The sequence below is a fragment of the Castor canadensis genome, chromosome 1, assembly GCF_047511655.1.
Source record: "Castor canadensis chromosome 1, mCasCan1.hap1v2, whole genome shotgun sequence".
Classification (NCBI taxonomy): domain Eukaryota; kingdom Metazoa; phylum Chordata; class Mammalia; order Rodentia; family Castoridae; genus Castor; species Castor canadensis.
The window spans coordinates 113,476,136-113,495,854 of record NC_133386.1 but is presented as its reverse complement, the minus strand read 5'-3'; the positions used below and the strand labels follow the sequence as shown (position 1 = coordinate 113,495,854).

At 47.1% G+C, this 19,719-nt stretch overlaps 1 protein-coding gene and 1 long non-coding RNA gene across 2 annotated transcripts in view; both read left to right on the top strand.

The window, feature by feature from the left end:
- Positions 1 to 7,829: 7,829 nt before the first annotated feature.
- LOC141422522 (ferroxidase HEPHL1-like) overlaps positions 7,830 to 19,719 on the top strand; it is an 80,866-nt gene continuing 68,976 nt past the window's right edge. Inside the window, exons 1-2 of the mRNA XM_074070361.1 lie at positions 7,830 to 7,835; positions 7,868 to 8,633. Of these exons, the coding sequence (XP_073926462.1) occupies positions 7,830 to 7,835; positions 7,868 to 8,633 (772 nt within the window). The remainder of the gene's footprint in view (positions 7,836 to 7,867; positions 8,634 to 19,719) is intronic.
- LOC141413854 (uncharacterized) overlaps positions 9,277 to 19,719 on the top strand; it is a 36,772-nt gene continuing 26,329 nt past the window's right edge. Inside the window, exon 1 of the long non-coding RNA XR_012438849.1 lies at positions 9,277 to 18,663. This is a non-coding gene — a long non-coding RNA (uncharacterized lncRNA). The remainder of the gene's footprint in view (positions 18,664 to 19,719) is intronic.

Here is a 19,719-nt window from a genome sequence, read left to right as displayed (position 1 = left end):
TTTGAGATGTGAGAAATATTTGAAATGACTGTAAGTTGGGATGAAAGAGGTTGTGAAGGTATTGCAGAGCAGACTGTGAGTAGTTATGGGGAAGGACCACTTTGTCTTGTAGGTACCACCGCCCTTCTATATTTCTCCCTTGGTTTGAGGAGAGAAAGTCCTGTTCAGCTAGGGAGTAAGAAGGGAAAGCTGTAGGAGGGTGGACCAAGAAGAGATAATGAGGGATTGGGAGCCCCAGTGCAGCCTCTCTGCTTAGTTTATCAACTTCATTGTTTGCCTGGGATATGTAGTGACCATCGTGTTGATGTCCTCTACAGTGAATGATTGCAGCCTTTGAGGGGAGTAAAACTGCTTCTAGGAGTTTTTCTATGAGTTTTACATTTAATGATGGGTGTTCCCTTTTGTGCTAAGAAACCTCTCTCCCTCCAGATGAGAATGTTGGAGTGGATGATGTTATAGGCACACTTGGAGTCTGTATATATGTTGATAACCTTGTGTTTTGCTAGGGTGAGAGCTCTGGTTACAGCTATCAGTTCTGCACTTGAGATGAAGTTTTAGGTAGTAATGAGGAGGGAAACAGGACTGATCATCATGGTATCCTTCAATGTTGTCATATCCCACCTGATCAAGGGAGGTTTTGTGTGAGCTCCCATCGATGAACCAGTTGGGAGCTCCCACAATGTGCTGATCTAGAATGTGTGAGAAAGGATTTAGACCTAGAGTTAGGCCTAAAGTTTCAATGCAGGAGTGTAAGGGGGTTCTGGACTGGTGAGGAATTGGGAGTAAGGTGGCTGGGTAGAGGGTTTTACATTGCTGGTAGATTACTGAGGGGTCTAGTAAGAAGGCATGGAGGAGTTGGAGTCAAGAGGGAAGAAGAGAGAGAAACACCTGATGGCTTAATAAGTCCTGGACAGAGTGAGAAGTTATGACAGTCTGGGGGTTGTGTAAGGTTAGCTTGTTGGCCTTGGGGATGAGATCAGCAATGGCCAAGAGAAATAGAGGACATCCCAGACACAGTGTCAAGTGGTTTGGAGAGGTAGGTTATGGGATGAAAGGTATCACTTGCCTTTTGACAGAGGAGGCCTAGAGGCTGATCTTTATAGAGTGGAGGAAGAGAAAAAAGAGATTGGAGGGACTAGGGAGGTATAAAGAAGTGGCTTTGCTGAGGGAGGTTTTAAGGAAGTGGATGGCTGAATCAAAGGAAGAGGGGGCCAAGAGGGCCTCTTCCGGGGATCCCTTTGTGGCCACATAAAGGGGTTGTGCTATAAGTGAGAAATTGGGGATCCAGATTCTGAAGTAATTAAAAAGCCCATTTTTAAATTGGGTTGTTTGATTATTTTTTTTGCTATTATATTGTTTGAGTTCCTTATGCACTGTAGATATTAGCACTTCTTTGGTCTGTTATTCCCTTTGTTGTACCGAAACTTTTTAGCTTGAAATAATCCCACTGGTCACTCTTTTGCTTGCCTGTTTGTTTTCTGTGCATTTGGGGACATGCCTGAAAAGTAATTTGCCGAGGTCAATGTCCCAAGGCATCTCATCTCTCCCATGTTCTCTTCTTTATTTTTGAAGCTTCGGGTCTGACACGTAAGTCTGTAATCCAGTTTGAGTGGATGTTTTTATCTGGTGAGAGACCAGAATCTAGTTTCATTCTGCTGCATGTGGATATCCAGTTTTCCCAGCACCACTTATTTGAAAGACTATTCTTTTCCCAGTGTGTTGTCAAAAAAGCAATTGGCTGTAAGTGCACGGTGTTATCTGGGTCTGTCTCCCCTGTTCTGGTTTGTGTGTCCTTCTTTACACCAATGCTATGCTGTTTGATTACCATACCTTTGTAGTGTGTTTTGAAGTCAGGTAGTATAATGCTTTTTGCTCTGTTCTTTATGCTCAGTATTGCTTTGGCTACTTGGAGTCTCATCCCAGTGAGAATGTTTTATCAAGAAGACCAAAAAATAACAAGTGCTAACAAGGATGTGAAGAAAGAGAACCTCTTTGGTTTCTTTGTGGGAATGTAAATTAGTATAGTCACGATGGAGAATAGTATGGAGGGTTCTCAAAAAACAGAACACAGAACTACCGTATGATCTAGCAATCCTACTGCTGAAACCAACAGTAGTGTCAAAAAGGCACACTCCCATGTTTATTATTATTCACAAAGTCCAGGATATGGAATCAACCTAAATGCCTACCAGCTGACTAATGGATAAAGAAAATGTGGTCCATGTACACAATGGAATATTACTCAGCCATAAACAATCACGAAGTCCTGTCTCATCATAAATCAACCATAAAAATTTAATGTGACAGATACGCTAAAAACTGAGTTGATCCCCACCTACTATATGTATGAGTCAAAACATCACAATGTACCTCATAAACGTACAAATGTTATACATAAGCAAAAATTAATAAATTTGAAAAAGAGCCAGGTTAAGACGCATGGACATATTTAGAGGTGACCCATTGCAATTCTGTGGATGGTAAGCTCTTACCCCAAAGTCCTTTAAAATATGGGCTTATGTTCTGGTATTAAAGGAGCAGTGTTTTACCAGAAAGACCACTGTGGTGGCCATACGGTTTGTTCCAAGCTGAGAAGATTTGGAAGTGAGAGGGGCACTAATAATAACTATGCCAAGATACCAGGTAGAAATACTGATTATTCTGGGGAATCTGGGTGTAGGGTCAGCCTACTACTCAAGCCATCTAGAAAATGTGGGAAAAAAAGAAAAATTAGTTCAGTTAGGTTGAGATATGTGAACAAACATGGGTGTGGAGCTTGGGAGATAAAAAAGGAAGTTTAACAGACAAATGTGGAAGTCATCATGGAGGGAGGGATAAGGAGAGAAGACTAGATTACTTTATGAAGTATGGAACAGTCTAAGAAAACAATTTCCAAACGGCTGATGAGCAGTCTTCATCGGTCCTAGTTTTTTCAAAATCTTTAATGAAACTCATTTAAAAATATTATATACTTATTCACCTTAGTTAACAGGCTATGCTACATATAATTTAACTTTTCCATGGAGGTTCACTGACCCTGCTCTATCCATCAAATCCTGCACCACACCAGAGACTCCAGAAGTCCCAATGCCCACTTGCAGAGCAGGTCTGTGGAGCTGTCTGCTTGTAACTGTCTCAACACAACAGTGAAATCAAAGATTTGTTACTTTAAGTCCTTTAGGTCACAGTTTTATGGGACACTCCTTTAAAATTAATTACTGAATCAGAGGTAAAAAACAGCTTTTCCTCAAGTTCTTTTCTTATTGTTCAAAAAGTGCTATTTGCTGTTATCATTAGTGTTTGCTGAGTTAGCAGAGTACAGTGCCTATCTTTACTGCGTACCTGAGATTGTGGCTTATATTCAGCCTATTTTCTCCTCGCGTTTGCAAGAAGCTTAATGCTAGAGATGTGAAGGAGGTCTAAACCTAACTATTCCAAAAAAAAAAAAAAAGTGTGCTTCCATGCACTTATAAAGAGCTTGTGCTAAAGCCTTTGTCCGAATCATGGAAGGGGACAGTACAAGAAATAACAGGCAGCACCACAGCCTACCAATGTTTTATCAGAATTACAGGCATGTGCAAATTTAAAATCTTATTTTTATGCTCTAAGAAGATAAAGATCCATTAATCCACATTACAGATAAATTCTTTCTGTAGTAACTGCTCATGTTCTGAGTAACCTTTTGGTGCACAGATGGAAGGAGGAGAGGAAACAGCAATGGTGAAATATTAGCAGGCACTAACCTCTTCCTTCAGGGGACTCTATAATTATTTAGAAGTATAAATAGCTTCACTATCCTTACAAGCTTATCTACATGAATTATTATTGCACAGTCATATATACAAACATATGGTATACTTAATAAACAAATGTTTATCAGCACATACAGCAGTTGGCTCTATCAGCCAGTCTGTGGGACAATTAAAATCCACCCCCCATCCCTTGACAGAGGTCTGTAGAATGAGACTGCAGTGTTTACATGTTAGGATAGTCATTTCACCATTTTCTATTCAAAACTGGAGCCAGCTGTTCCATTAGGCCCACACAGGGCAGAATTAGGTAAGCACTAATAGAATCTGTTTTTCTAATACTTGACTTTTTAAGAAATAAAAACTCGAAGAAACAGTGTTTTGAATGTTGGAAATTTCTAATAAACCATTCATGCCAGCTTACTGTAATAACATCTCCATCTGTATCTGCAACTTGAGGTCCTGGGCTCCAGGCTTCTGTGTCCAACTACCAGTTTAACACTGGCATGCCCATAGCACACGTGGAGGAACTCACATTTACGTGCTTTACAGCACACCTGACCTGCATGGCAAATCTGCTTCCATCCCATTCAGTCCACCTCTGTAATTGGCACAACTGCTACCAGTTGCTGGACATAAAAACTCTGTCTGATCATAGATTTGTGTTTCCCTAAAACCCCAAACAAGTCTCCCTGGTACTACCTCCAATATAGATCCTAAATTCTGATCACTTCTCACCCGATCCAACAATAAAACCTGGTCTGAATCATCCTTATCACTGGTCTGTTAGTTGATTACTGTTATGGTTTGAGTGTGTCTTCCAAAAGCTCATGTTGCATTTTGGTAAAGCAGAGAGGAGTGGACTCTTTTAGAGATGTGGCCTAGTGGGAGATGATCAGGTCACTGGTGGTATTACCTTAGGAGGAGAAAAATGTAGCTTTTGCACGATGAAGCTTATTCCAGTGAGGGTAAGTTACAAAAAGAGGAAGCCCTGCTCTGAATCTCTTCAGCTTCTTGTCTCACCATGTGATCTCTTCTGCATCGTGATGTCATCTGCCTAAGGCCCTCTAAGAGAGCAAACAGATTTGGCCACCTGATCTTGGACTTTCAGTCTCCAAAACTAGTGGCCAAATACATATTTCTTTCTAAAGTTCCCAGCTTTAAATATTTTTATATAGCAACAGAAAATAGACTAAGTTACTCACCCATCTTTCTGTTCTTCCATATGAAGAGAACTCTAATGTCATTCAGAATGGCAATGTGCTAGCTTACAACAAACAAGCATACAAACAAATATCTAAATTTCTGGTTGGAGCTAAGCATGGCCAGGTCACATGATCTGGCCTGAGAAAGTAAGTGGGCATTGCCATAAAGGTATTTAAGAGAGGGCTGCAGTGGTTGTCAGGGATCCATGTAGCTCTTCATGCCTGCCACTTCAGGCATGTGGGGCGTAAAAGCCTGGCAAGCTTGAGGACCTGAGTTCAAACCCTGATACTGCAAAAAAAAAAAAAAAAAAAAAAGACACATGGGCCTGATTTCTGGTGGACAGACCTGCATTCCTTTGCTGGAGTGCCTTCTGCCACTGGGGTTTTTGCTACCTGTGTGACAGAGCAGAAGTGCCAAAGAAGTAAAGCCTTCAGGAGCAACCTTGGACAAATGGTTGCCAGTGACTGGTGTATAAATACTTGCTCCTGGGCTGGGAGAACCCTGAGGGGTGTGTTTCCCCATTAGGAGGTGGTTTGATAACATAACTGTTTCATTTCCCCAGTCTCAAATGTAGTAGGCAGAAAACTCCCCAAAGTACCAGGTCCTAATACTAAAACCAATAAATATTATCTTAGATGGAAAAAGGTCCTTTCATAAGTTAAAGATCTTTAGGTGGGGAGATTATCATAGATCATTTGGGTGGGACCTACGAGAGAGGAAGAGAAATCTATATACTGAGATATGGAGATACACAGAGATTAGAGATTTGACTGTGCTGGCATTGAGACTGGCGTGATGCATCAACAAGCCAACCACCTGAAGGTGTAGGATGCAAGATTTTTTCCGAGAGTATCTGGAAGGACTGCAGGCTCACCAACACTTTGATTTTGGCTCAGTGATAGGGAGTTCAGGCTTCTGGCATCTACCTATGAGTGAGTACGTTCAGCTGTTCTAAGCCACCAAATTTCTTATAGCAGACGTAGGAAACCAATACAACACATCTTCCTATCTTATATACTTCTATCCAAACCCATCTTAGCACTGCCTTCTGTACGAAAGCCAAATGATGGCACACACTTGTTTTTACTAGTTTTCCTTCCCCTGCTCCCTTCCTGGAAGGTAGATGTGATGTGGGAGATGGTCAGCCATATTGTAACTATAAGGTGACCACAAACAATAAAGCCACACGCTAAAGGTGGTGAAAAGAGAATGGTCATCTAGACTTTATTTACAGTTAATTACTATATAGTTCTCTTACTGTATAACAGGCATCTCAAACCAAGTCTGCAATTTTTCCAGCCTTCTTTTTATTCTGATAGATAGCACTTCTTTCAGTTATTGGGCCAAAAGTCTTAGGTCCATCCTCTGCTCATCCTCTTCTCTCACATCCCATGCCCAACCCATGATCACTAATACTGTTAGCTCTTTTGTCAAAATATACTCATCTGTCACTATCTGGATTACCCTAACACCTTAGCTTCTGCCTTTTCCACCCTTCCCGTGCTACGATCTGTCTTCCCGAAGAACCAGAGCAGGGTGGGACCTAGGACATTTAAACATTAAGTCAGAAAATGTCATTCCTTTGCTCAAAGTCCTCTAGTAACTTCACATTTTACATAGTGAAATCCAGTCTTTATCAAAGTCCTGAAGGCCCTCCAGGATTTGGCTCCATTTCTTTCTCACTCCATTTCTTGCGCTTTTTCCCTTGCTTCCTTCTCTCCTTTCTGCTCCTTGAAAACAACAACTATGTTCCTGCCTCAGAACCTTTGCTGTTGCTGATTCCTCTGTCTGGAATACTGATCTACATATCCATGTCTATATCACTCACTTCTTTAGATCTTTCTTCAAATTTGCCTATCAGAGTTATTAGATAACTCTTTATTCCCGTCTGTTTAATTTTTCTTCATAGCATAGCAGTTATTACCATTCCTCCTGACATATTTTATACATACTATATAATTATCATCCACTACAACGTGTCTCCTCTCACTAAACTGTAAGCTTCATGAGGTCTCTGGCATTGTTGTGAGGCCCCTGTATCAGCCCTGAACTGCCAGCTACAAAAGAGTATGAACCATGATTTGTCTGGGTTTTGCATTATGAGCCTCAGGATCTTATTTAGTCTGTGTTTTAGCAGGCTTCTTCTGATTGCTCCCATAGAGCAATGGGAAATTCAGATTCTTGATTCAGCCTCTGTTGTCATTTGGCGGGAGGGATTCCTCTGGACCATCTCAAAAGTGTGCTCCCCAAGAAAACCTGTACAATGGCCCATCATGATCTTGTCATTCCATGAAGACTCCTATTATTTTAGATGAGTTAAAATAATATGCTCTTTCTAAACAAGGCGGCAGACATATTAACTAAGCCTATTGAGAGTCCTGCACTGTCGTAGCGCTGAGAACAAAAAGAGGAAAAGACCAGTGCCCTGTGCTCAAACGCAACGTTCACGAGAACTAAGCCACCATCAAAGGAAGAACGAAGCCTGTGTCTTCTGGGGGCAGTAAGAAGGCTTCGGGAGACAGATCTGTCAATCAATCAACGAGCCCATCACCCGAATGAAAGGCCCCGCCTACTCCAGCTCAGGAGCCCGCCCCCACCTCAAGTTGGCCCCAGTGGTCCCCCACATACGGGCCCAGCCAACCCAAGGACGTCTCGCGTGACGTACCTGAGACGCGTGCGCATCCGCGGCCGGGACCCTGCGTGCATGGAAGCGCTGGGAGCGACCTCTTCGGCCTGGAGGCCGCAGGTACAAGGCTCATCTGCGGCTTCCGCCGCCGCCATCTCGCCGGCGTGAACAGTCAGGTGGGCGGCGTCGACGGCGAGGCGGGGTCAGCGGCGAGGACACGGATGGCGGTGAGGACCGGGGCGGCGAGGATGGTGGTGGCGGCGGCGAGGACGGTGTCGGGAGCGAGGACCGGGACGGCAGCGGCGGCGGCGGGGACGGGAGCGGCGTCTGCGTGGAGGACCGGGGCAGCGGTGGCGTACGCGAGGACGGCGTCTGCGTCGAGGACGGCGGCGGTGAGGACGTGGGCGGTGTCGGGAGCGAGGACCGGGGCGGCAGCGGCGGCGGCGTCTGCGGCGAGGGCGGTGAGGACCGGGGCGGCGAGGATGGTGAGGACCGGGGCGGCGAGGATGGTGGTGGCGGCGGTAGCGTCGGCGAGGACCGGGGCGTCGTAGGAGAAGACAGCGGCGAGGACACGGATGGCGGTGAGGACCGGGGCGGCGAGGATGGTGGTGGCGGCGGTAGCGGCGGCGGCGAGGACGGTGTCGGGAGCGAGGACGGGGGCGGCGGGGACGGGAGCGGCGTCTGCGTCGAGGACCGGGGCAGCGGTGGCGTACGCGATGACGGCGTCTGCGTCGAGGACGGCGGCGGCGTCGATGGCGAGGACGGCGTCAGCGGCGAGGACGGCGGCGGTGAGGACGTGGGCGGTGTCGGGAGCGAGGACCGGGGCGGCAGCGGCGGCGGCGTCTGCGGCGAGGGCGGTGAGGACCGGGGCGGCGAGGATGGTGGTGGCGGCGGTAGCGTCGGCGAGGACCGGGGCGTCGTAGGAGAAGACGGCGGTGAGGACGGGGGCGGCGTCTGCGTCGAGGACCGGGGCAGCGGTGGCGTACGCGAAGACGGCAGCAGCGGCAGCGAGGACGGCGTCTGCGTCGAGGACGGCGAGGACAGGGATGGCGGTGAGGACCGGGGCGGCGAGGATGGTGGTGGCGGCGGTAGCGTCGGCGAGGACCGGGGCGTCGTAGGAGAAGACAGCGGCGAGAACGGTGGCGGTGAGGACGGGGGCGGTGGCGGCGAGGACCGGGGCGGCGGCGACGAGGACGGCGGCGGCGGCGGTGAGGACGTGGGCGGTGGCGAGGGCGGTGTCGGCAGCGAGGACCGGGGCGGCGGCGGCGGCGCCCGCGGCAGGTGGGCAGGGAGCGGCGGGGCGGGCTGCGGCGAGGGGGCAGCGCGGGTTCCGCCACGCCGGCTCCGCTCCGCCTCCGCGGCGGGCTGCCGGCCGAGGCCCGGGCGCCGCATGGGTCCCGCGCGCAACTCGCGCCGCCGGGGCGGGCGGGCGGGGGAGGGGGGACGGCGGGCTCGAGCACCCGTCGCGGCTCGGGACGCCGCGTGCCCGCTGCTTCAGGGCCGGGGCCGAGGCCGGGAAAAGTTGGGTGGACCGCGAGCCCGCGTGGGCCGGGCGGGAAGTGCGGGTGCGGGGCGGCCGGAGGCCCGTTCGGGAAGGCGGGAGGCGCGGGCCCCGCGGGGTGCGCTCCGCGTGGCGGGGCCCTGCCGGCCGGGACGGAGCGCGGGAGGCCGCGAGCGCGGCGGCGGGGACCGGGCTGTGCTCCTCCGCTTCCGTCCGGACGCGCCGGGAGGACGTCTGGGGCCGCAGTCGCCTGTGGACCGCCGTGTCTGTCCCGGGGAAGTGCCGGAGGGCCTGCTGAGTGGCGATGGCGGGGGGCGCCGCCAGCAGCGCGAGGTTGGGCCGCGCGGAATCCGAACTCTGAGAAACTCCCATCCGCGTTCCCCCTCCCGTCCCCCGCGGCGTCCTGGACCCAGAGAGCCCGGGTTCCGAGTCCCGCGGCCCCCGTCCCACCACCCCGGTTGAAGAGGCGCCTGGGTCGGGCCAGTAGTTGCCCAAGGCCCGCAGCACGTGAGCGCGCAGCTTCGGGGACAGGAAACGTGGCCTTTCATGCTTTGGCTGAGGTTGCTTGTTTCTGAAACGAGGTTCGGGAATGCTTTATTAGCACAATCTGTGCGACGCCCCTTGACGGCAGACAAGACTCATGTTGGGTTCTTCTTCCTTCTTCTTTTTTTTTCTTCATCCCAAATACACTTTGTATTCTAGACATCAGATGCCAGGTCATTTGCAGTAGTGACGCAATAGTAGAGACCTATACTGTTGGCCTCTTGAGGCCTTGTTCTATACTGGATTTGTTAGCACGACCTTGGATGAGCCATTTGCCCTCTCTGGACATCAATTTTCTTATCTGTGAAATGGGAGATGAGGTTGGTAATTTGACTAGAGCAGCCACACAAGGATACTTCAGCTTGTTCTAGAGGAATTAGGATTGATTTAAAACAAAAGAGATGAGAAGCAAGAAGGATTTAAAAAGCGAAACAACAAACTAAAAATACTTGGTATTAGATTTAATGAGAATACCGTTCTCTCGCAGGCAATTGGTGTTCTTGGCTACACATCTGTCTTTGCTAAGAAGTTGCTAAGTGCTTAGAGCATATTACGTGTATCGCCATGGACCTGATTTTTTTTCTTTCTTTTTTAACCTTCCAGCCTGGACTAGATGCTCAGTTGGGTTGGTCTTGGTGGGGCTTTCCCTGAAGAAAATCCCCAAATCTGTTATTGCCATGTTATTGGTTTTCTTCTGTCGGTACAGCCACACTTCTGCCATCTTGTTCCTGCTGGCCTAAGAAGTAGTGAGTTAATTCCTACTGCATGTGACATTTCTGAACTAATGGGTTTCTTTCAACTGAGTGTAGTAAGTGGGCAAGCAAACAGTGTGCTCAGAGGCAGCACATTAAAAACAGCTCCAAGCAACAGTTCTCCACTCCACCTGACCCCCTAGACCCCTGGCCAAGCTGTCAGTAAAACCTCTGGAAACATTTTAGATGCTGTGGGCCATGGAGTTGAAACAACTGGGGTCATTACAGCACATTAACCATCAAGCCAAAGTATTGGAAAGTGAGGAGGATTTTATTTTAATTATTTTCATTTTATTATAACCGAATGCTTCTCTCCTATTTGCTTCTGCTAGTAGCTTTCAAAATCCATTTTGGGTCTGACCACATGATTTTCAGTAATCCACCCCCACCTTTTTGTTGTTGTCTTAGTTTCGTGGAAGCTGCAGTTAGTGGTTAGCTCTTGAGGTAGTGAAAAAATGCTATCTTCTCCAAAAAGTAAAGGCTTGACCAATTAGGTTGAGTCTTTAAGATAGCTATACTGTGCGTGTGTATAAGTACTACTTTAACTGAGGACTATTCAATCAATAAAAATCATGCTCCTGAAAATAGTTACCATTTGAGACCCAGGCTGTTTTTCAGACACTGAGGTAGGAGTGAGCATCAGTTCACATATGAGAAAACAAAGCCAAGAGCAGACACAGCTGAGTGTTACAGCAGGTTCCCACAAGCTTACTGATGGTCTTTGAATCCTAACAGACTTTTTGTAGTGCTGGAAAGGGAATTCTTAGCTATCCTCCAGGGTTGTATTATGTATGTGAAAAGCAACAAGTAGACTGTAAAGTGTTCCCTAACCCAGGACATTTCATAAACTCTGGTGGACCCAGGAAGCAGCGTGTGAAGTGGTAAAGGCTATCTTTGGGATTCTTTGGAGCCTGTAGGATCTGGAGGAAATCCTGAGCTCTCTCACACTGGTTTCTGCATATGTAAAGTCAAGGCAATACTATCTGCCTTGCTTTACTGAGCTGTACCTGTGAATTGCAGTGGTGCTCAATAAAGACTGGTACTTCCTTTCTCTCCCTGTACAGGCACTCCAGATAATGGGATTGATTAAGTCTCCAGTAGGAATTGTTCTCAGGGGAAAAAGGCTTTTAAAGTACATTTTTGTCCTTATGAATAATTCTTCAGCTTTTGCCTCCGCAACCCAGCCCCCAGCATGCACAGTGAATATTCCAGGGCCTGTGGTAACCTAGTCCAAAAAGAACAAATTGATCAAAACCAGAGGCCAGAAAGGACAGGTCTTTTGTAGGAAGTTGAAGATGGATGTAACTAGTTTCCTTTTGTTCGTTTTGTGGGCTTTATCCTTTTTTATTCATTTGTCACAGGGAAAAGACACTGAATTTGGGAGTTTCTAGCTGTAGGGAGACCCTAGAAGAACTGTAGCTGAATGTGACTGACAGTAGAAGCTGGAAAGCTTGGCATGAGGGAACACTCTGTTAGATGTAGAATTTGGCTACATATGGGGCTAATTTCCACCAGTCTGATAAGGCTTTCTTGTGGGATTTTGAAGTTTTTGCGCTCCAGGCAGATTTTGACTGGTTGGTGGCATCATAAATGAGTTTTCATAGTAAGTTGTATGCCGAAAAGGAAATTAAATTCCAAGAGGGTGTTTGTTGTGACTGATGCCAGAATTTCTCAGAGAATTTTATTAAGATTCAGTCAGTCTATAAAAGTACTTTTTAGTTCCCTGAAGATATTAATTAAGAAATAGGTTTTTTTTAAATAGCAGTGTCTCCTTTGTGAGCATTTGAGATTTCATCCTCCTAAATCATTGGAACAATTGAAGTCCAAAACATCATAGAGATGTATATTTCTAAAGCATTTTATCCTCCTTTTCACATTGTTTTGGTAGTGAGTTTTGGTTTCTTTCACATTTTGATAGCTTTGTTTTTATATTGGTAGAGCTCCTGTGTGCCTTCTTTTCTTTGAGGTTATTCTTGTCCATTCATGGTGAAGAGGTAGCACAGTTAGGTGCAGAAGAGTGAGGCAGGCACACCTCACGGTGAGCCACGTTGGAACAGTACAGGTGATCGTTTTGGAGTGCTGGGCTCTTCACAGCTGCTTCTTGCAGCTGATTTAAGAGTTGATCGATTTACTGCCAATGCACAGAAGAGGAGATGGTACAGAAACACATGTCCAGCAAGGAGTTAACCATAGAGTTGCATGTGGGCCACCACAGCCTGTGCTTCCATTGATGCTGCTGGGGAAGGCAGGGGCATTGCTTGCTCTGCTGAGCATGTAGCCTCTGTCCTATAGGGTGGGAGGTTCATTAAGGAGTGAGGGTCAGGTTTGTATCTGTATATGGAAAGATTGTGTGGAGGATGAAATGCATCAAGGGGAATTAGGAGAAAGGAATCCATTAAAGTAGTCAGCTGGAGACACAATGAGGGCTTGAATGTCAGATACTAAGATGGTGGCGTGGTGATGGAGGAAAGGGAACATGTTGGGATCAGAAGAGCTGAGTCCCCCTGCATGTTGAAGTTGAGAGGGGATAGAATCAAATCTGAGCATTTCCTGTCCTCATCCTTCCCACTGCAGTTCTGGGCTGCCAGGGGTGGAGATTCAATCTCCTTATAGACGGAAAACAGTCTCTGCAGAAGCAGAATTGCCTCCTTTGGTCGATTTGCTGACAGCTAGAGACAGGTGTCTGAATCCAACCTGCAAGGACTGTCTCCTCTCTGTGCCTGTCCACTGGCCTTATCATTTCTACATTTCCAGAAGCGTCTCAGGACAGAAGTCAGGCTGCTCAGACACTGTTTAGGGAGATTCTGGTTTGAGTATTCAAACTTGAAGTAAGTGAAAAGTGCCAAAGACAAGAAGCTACCAAAGAAAGAAGCCTTCAGTGGTGTCCCAATATTCCCTGGTTTCCCAGAGGACCCCTCGGGGCGCTAAGTACTAGTTGATCTGTCCTAGGTGGGGTTGACTGGGAAAGGTGAGTTCACTGTGAACAGTGGGGAACATTGGCCAGCTTGAAGGGGAGGAGGCCATCCTTCCCTGAAGTCTGAAGTCTCTGGGGAGCCAGGCCAAGACAGAGTGGCAGCACAGGGTGATGGTTGACTGATACCTAATCATAGAACACACTGTTGCCATTTTCGAAATGTACTGGTCTTGTATCCTCTTCCCCTTGTCAGTGCCAGACATGGTAGTAAACTTTCTTTTGGGCGTCTGTTTTTCCGACTTGCATAATACCCCTGATCTTCAGATGGTTGCTTCTTGCTCGGTCAGGCTGGAGATCTGTTGATCAGGTTCTGGCTTTATTTGGGCTGCATTCTTTGTGAAGAGGCAGCCGAGTTACCTGTGTGGATCAGACTGCTTCCCTGCTTCATCAGTCACAACCCATCTCTATCAGCAAGTCACCTTGCATAGACTCAGCTCACCTACTTTCTGCTTGATGCTTTTCCTTTCCTTCAAAGAGGTGACCTTTTGTCTTTGTTCTAAGGGCACCTTTCCCTGGCACTCTAACTGTGAGGTGTTACAAGCATCTACTGAGTTCATCTTGTATGGTAGGAGCACTTGCCAGACAGAGCACATGTTTTAATTGGAGAAGAGCATTCTTGCCTGCAGATATTAGCTGTTACGCTTACCTCTTGAACATTATGTCCTAGGCAAAGCCTTGATGCTGTTTTTGTTTCATGTTTGTGTGTGTGTGTGTGTGTGTTTTAATTCTTACTGGGATGCAAAAAGATATTTATCAAATGTTTAAATCTACAGTAGTGCCACTGCTCTGGCAGGCAGAAAGAATAAATACATATCTAGCCAGGATACCACTGATTTGTCTTCTCTTTCCCACGTTGTTGCTGTTTTGTTGGCAGGACCATCTGATTCGTGTACTGGCGCAGTTTCGATTTTAGTAGTGAGTGTGAAAAGATTCCTGGGCTGCTTGCCGAAGCGAAGGGACTCCAGTGAGTGGGCTTCGGGGCTGCCGGTCTTGACTCCAGAAACCAGTGCTCTGTCTCTGTCAGGAAGGGCAGGCCGAGGGAGCTTGCCTGGGAGGGCTGTTGGTGACAGTGAGAAACCTCCCCTCTGATGCCCGTTCCCCTCAGCATGTTGCTGGTGTTGGAACCCAGGGCTTTGTGCATGCTAGGCGAGTGCTGTACTGCAGAGCTATATCTCCAGCCCAAGAACTCTCTTAATCTCAGTCTTGATTTTCCTCATTCAGTTCGGTTGAGAGTCAGGAAGGCCCCAGAACCGATGCAGTTTGGGGACAGCAGGTTCAGGATAGGATGGGCAGCAGCTTCTCCGTAGGTCTCACCATAAAAGTTTTCCTGGCATCCTACATTTCCCTCCCTTTCTATTGATCCCAGTCCCATCACTGGGAGCTTAGAATTGGGATTGAACCTTATCAGCCAGCCTTGTTGACTGTAGAGTGAGGCATGGAAACCGTTTAGGGTTGGGTCAGCAGTTTCACATCTGCATAAGAACTCTGTTTTGGTGGTCGTGTTTACAGTCAGTTCACTTGATTTCTGGTAAATTATATAGACAGTATGTGAATACATTCTCCTGCACCCCACCTTCCCATTCAGTCAGTGTAGAAGTGTGAAGTGGACTTCTCAAGCCTTCTGTCCAGCACCTCTCCCCCAGGCCACACCACCTGCTGGGTCCTCAGGAGTAAGTAGTCTTAGCATTTGGATGTGTACCCTGAAACTGTCAGCTCACATAGACAGGCTGTATAGTTAGACTGTATAGGCAGCCTGCATAAAAGAAAGTTTTTTCTTTCTTTTATAAGCTTAAATCTGATCACATGTGTTCTACTACTTGCTTTGTTCATGTAACACACTTTAGAGATCTTTTCATGTATGTAGCTTTTCTTTGTTCTTTTATTTTTCTACAAAATATGTTATAGGTATATCATAATTTATGAATTGGTTTCCTTTTGATGGACAGATATATAAGTTAATTCTTTAAATTGTGATGTTCTCTTCACACAGAAACACCTGTGTTTCTCTAGGAGTAGAACTGGTTTGTCCAGTGTTGCATTCATTTAACATGCTGCCGTAGTACTTTTACTGTGCTCCTGGGAGATGTGCTGCTTTCAACTACCAATCGCGTATGAGACTGCCCGTTTCCCCACTGGTGGCCATTCTCCTGAATGAAATAGTTTGTGTTTGGTAGGCATTTTGTTGATTGTTGGTAAAGTTGTGACACTCATCATTCAGCCTCTGGATCTTAGTGGTGAGATCCTAGACTTTCAGTGACTGTAGAACAAGCCCACAGGACCTTGTCTCTGCTCTGGTCGATGTGAGCCCCTGGAAGCAAGTGCTTCTGGTTGCACATGCACATTCTCTCCACTTCTCCCAGAAGCTAGGTACAGTGATAGAACACTTTAATTTTGGTGTAACATGCCAGAGAGTTTCTCTGAATCTCTCCCCTGAGGAACCAGGAGTGTGTAAGTACTAGTCAGTACTAATGTGCCCAGCACTGCTGAGGCAGGGATTCGGGATTGGGAGGTGACTGGGAGAATGTTTAGATACCATGAGCCAGAAAACCAGATGCTGTTGTTTCTGGGAAGCCTGTGAGAATGTGGTGAGGTGAGATTCTGTATGAGGCAGGTCTTTCCTTCTAACTGTGTGGCCATAACCCTTCTGGCTTGTGCAGTGAGGTCACTGAAGTGCAGAGGGGTAAAGTAGATGATTTTCTTGGGCCAGACAAGGCTGGGATTCAGCCTTGGGCCCGCCTGCCTCCAAAGCTTATGTTTTTATGTTCCTAATAGTGCTGGCCCCGAGATGATATCCATCATTCCATGGTTTCATTCTCCTGGTCACCTGTATTTGCATCAGTGTGTGTGTGCATGGATGTTTGTGAACGATGGCAAGCTCGTTTTGCAACCCTGATGTATTTGCTCACCCAGCCAGATGTCCGAGGCCTGCAGGTTGAATGGGGAGAAGGCTATACCCAAGACCTGCATAGCAACACAGTGCAGGGGTCCAGATGAGGAAAATGAAACCTTGCTGTTGGGAGCCGAGCTGGGTGGGTGAGCCTAGGAGCACCCAGAGCACCCAGAAAGGATGCAGCAGGACTGGGGCAGACGTGGTAGCCTGTAGAGTCAGGTACACGGGCCTGTAACACGAGTCTGGATGATGTATGTAAAAGTTAACTATACAAATGAGATAGCCATAGCCTGTGGTGTGAGAGAGATTCCAGAGTAGTGTGTGACGAGTGCCAGAGGGATGGCCCTAACAGGAAGTCAGCAGAATGGAGACTTCACCTTGACTCTGGAGGTCTGAGAGGCTTCTCAGAAGCAGAACAAATTGAAACAAACCTTGCTTACCCCTTAGAGAACAGGGGAATTCAGTTTTTAATCCACCTTGCACTTGACAGGTAAGGATACTTGAGACCCCAGGGATGAGGTACCTTGTTCAAGGTCGTGGTCCTTGTGAATGGGAGCCACGCCTGGATCCTGCCCCTCTGTCCCACCCCACCACATATGTGCTTAGTTATTGCTGCTGTAGCAGTTCTCCTGGGAGCTAGCTGGTACTTATCACCTATATTATGGGCCAAATGAACGAACAAGGTCCCAATTCAGTTTTTTACCTGACTCGTCTGTCTGAGTGAAGTTAGAGTGTCAGCTTCTCAGTTTGGCCTTGGGTAGAGTAAGTGTAACACCCCTGCTTCCCTTCTAAGTAGATGTTGATTCACTCAGGAAATATTTACAGTGTCCACCAGGTGCCAGTTACTGTTCTTGGTACTGGGGATTGTGCAATGAATGAAAGAGGCCAAAATCCTTGTTAGGCTATTTTCTAGTGAGGGTGACAGACACTAATGAATACGTACTGTGTATGCTCGTGCCCTAGGAGTGTGGTAACAAAACAGAAGTGTGTTCTACCCCAGTTCTGGAGGCTCTGAAGGGCCTGTTACCTGCTTCTTTCTGAGCTTCTGGTAGTTGCTGGCACTTTATGGTGCTCCTGACTTGTGACAGCATAGGTTTTGTGTCTGTCTTTGCTGTCACATGCCATTACTTGGGGCTTCCCATGTGTCTGTGTATTAGGGTTCTCCAGAGACACACAACTAATAGGAGACCGGTGTTAGAGCATGACTCACTGTATTAGGGTTCTCCTGAGAAGCAGAACAAATCAGGGTGTGTGTTTGTGTGTACATGAAGAGATTTGTTGTAAGGTTTTGGCTCGTGTGATTATGGAGCCTAAGTCCCAGGATCTGCAGTAGCAAGATGGAGACCCAGCAGAGCTAATGGTGTCAGTTCCAGTCCAAGTCTCAGGGTTGAGAATCAGGAGAGTGGAGGGTATAAGTTCTGGTCTGACAGCTGTCAGTTTTAAGATACTAAGAGAGCCAGTTTTTTGGTTTAAGTCCAAAGGCAGGACAAGACCAGTGCAGCAGCTCAAACTAGTCAATCAAGAGGACTTAGTTCCCTCTTATCCAAAATGTTTGTTCTGTCAGGTCTTCATTTGATTAATGAAGTTCACCAACGTTAGCCAGGACAATCTGCTTTACTTTACTCAATCTACCAATGCAAAATTTCATATTATCTAGGATCCCTCCCCCAACACAGAATTGATGGCTAAATATCTGGGCTTGTTGATAAGTAAAATTATCCGTCACACTCATCTTAACCAATTGTATATGCAAAGATCCTATTTCCAAATAAGGTCACGTTCTGAAGTTCCAGATGGATATGAGTTTTTTGGGATACTGTCAAACCCGGGAGTATGTGAGATGAGGCAAAGGGGGAAGGTGAGGTGTTGGAAGGTAGCCAAGGAAGGCCTTGCTGAGAAGGAGGTGTTCAAGCTTCAGTGAGGGGGAGGGGTGAGAGGAAGGCATGTTCTGGGGGAGGTTCTGAATGGAGAAGAAGGGTCAGCAAATTGCAGAGGCTCTGAGGTGGGTTCATGTGCCAACAAATGGCATAGGGCCAGGGTCGTTAAGGAGCAATGTGTGTAAGTGGGGATATGTGAGGGGATTGAGGATCAAGGAGGTCCTTGCCTGTTTTTGTGAAGACTTTGTTCTAGTAGGCCTGGAGCCACCCTTGTGGCTTTGAGCACAATATGAGAGCAAGATAGTGTAAACCAACTGAATTTTTCTAAGCTTAATGGCCATGCCATCCGTGTGTGTGTGTGTGTGTGTGTGTGTGTGTGTGTGTGTGTGTGTGTACCTAGATATTTTGCAGCAGTTATTTCGAGGTTTTTAAAAAATGTAGTGCTCTCTTGACTATTGATCCACCATCCTTTCTGTCTGTTCTCTTTCCTTCCAGATGCCTTTCACCCCATAAACCACATGCCTGGAGAAGGAGACAGTAGACAGGTGAGGTGGTGGTAGGGACTGCCAGTAAACAGCATTTGTGAGCTACAGAGCCTCACACCACCTGAAGTGGTAGGCTCTTTTCCCTCCAGCCCTGGGCCTGTGTGGTGGACACTGCTGATAGTTCAGGTGCTCTTTGCTCTGAGCAGATTTAGAAGAAGTTGAGGTCCATGTGCAGACTTAGTTTGTTCAGCTTCCTGGATCCTTCTGTGTGTAAAGTTATTATGCTGCGAAGAGTCAAGTCTGCTCCCTTGGTCAACGGACCACATTCGGCCTTGAAAACAGGGCAGGGAGGAAAGTCCAAAAGGATATGTGGAAAGCCATTGAACTCTGGTGTGGATACATGAGCCCAGGGCCTCTCTACCACCCACTTTGTATGGCCTAAAAGTTTTCAAACTTCATACTTGTCATAAAAACACTCCTGCAAGCTGAGTATCTGGAGGCTTGTCCTCAGCATACCTGGCCCAGCGGTCCAAGGCAAGGCTGGGTCAGCTTGCTTTATTACTGAGGAAATCATGATTTCAGATTCCAGCTTCAGACTTGAGAGGAAATCGCGTTATCTGGTTGATGTGGAATTTCCTCTTGAGGCTTCTGCAGGAAAGGGCCTACCACTGTGTGATGAGCGCTCCTGAGAAATGGGCCATGGTTGGGCCTGCTGCATCTGCCTGAGGACATACCAGAAGCTGCCCATGTCAGGAGGTTATGTGGGCATCGCTGGCACCCCAGACCCCCAAGAGACATCACTTTAGAATATAATTATGTGTAAGCAGAGATGGAAACAGATTTCCCTGTGCCAGCTGCAGCTGCTTCTCTAATGTTTCAGGAGTTACCTTTGGGGTAACACTTCTTCTCCCTCTCAAGCAAAACATACTTATACAAAATAAAGTTGTGTAGACTGTTCCTAGGTAGAAGCTAGCATTACAGATGTGTTCGGTAAGAGTGTAATTCCTCCTAGTACATCAAAAGGACTTCCTTAAAGGAACTGCCTTTTAAGTTCACAGCCTTTCTCTGCCAGAGCCACTCAGGAAGTTTGGGATCTAGTTATAGTTAGAGCAGAGC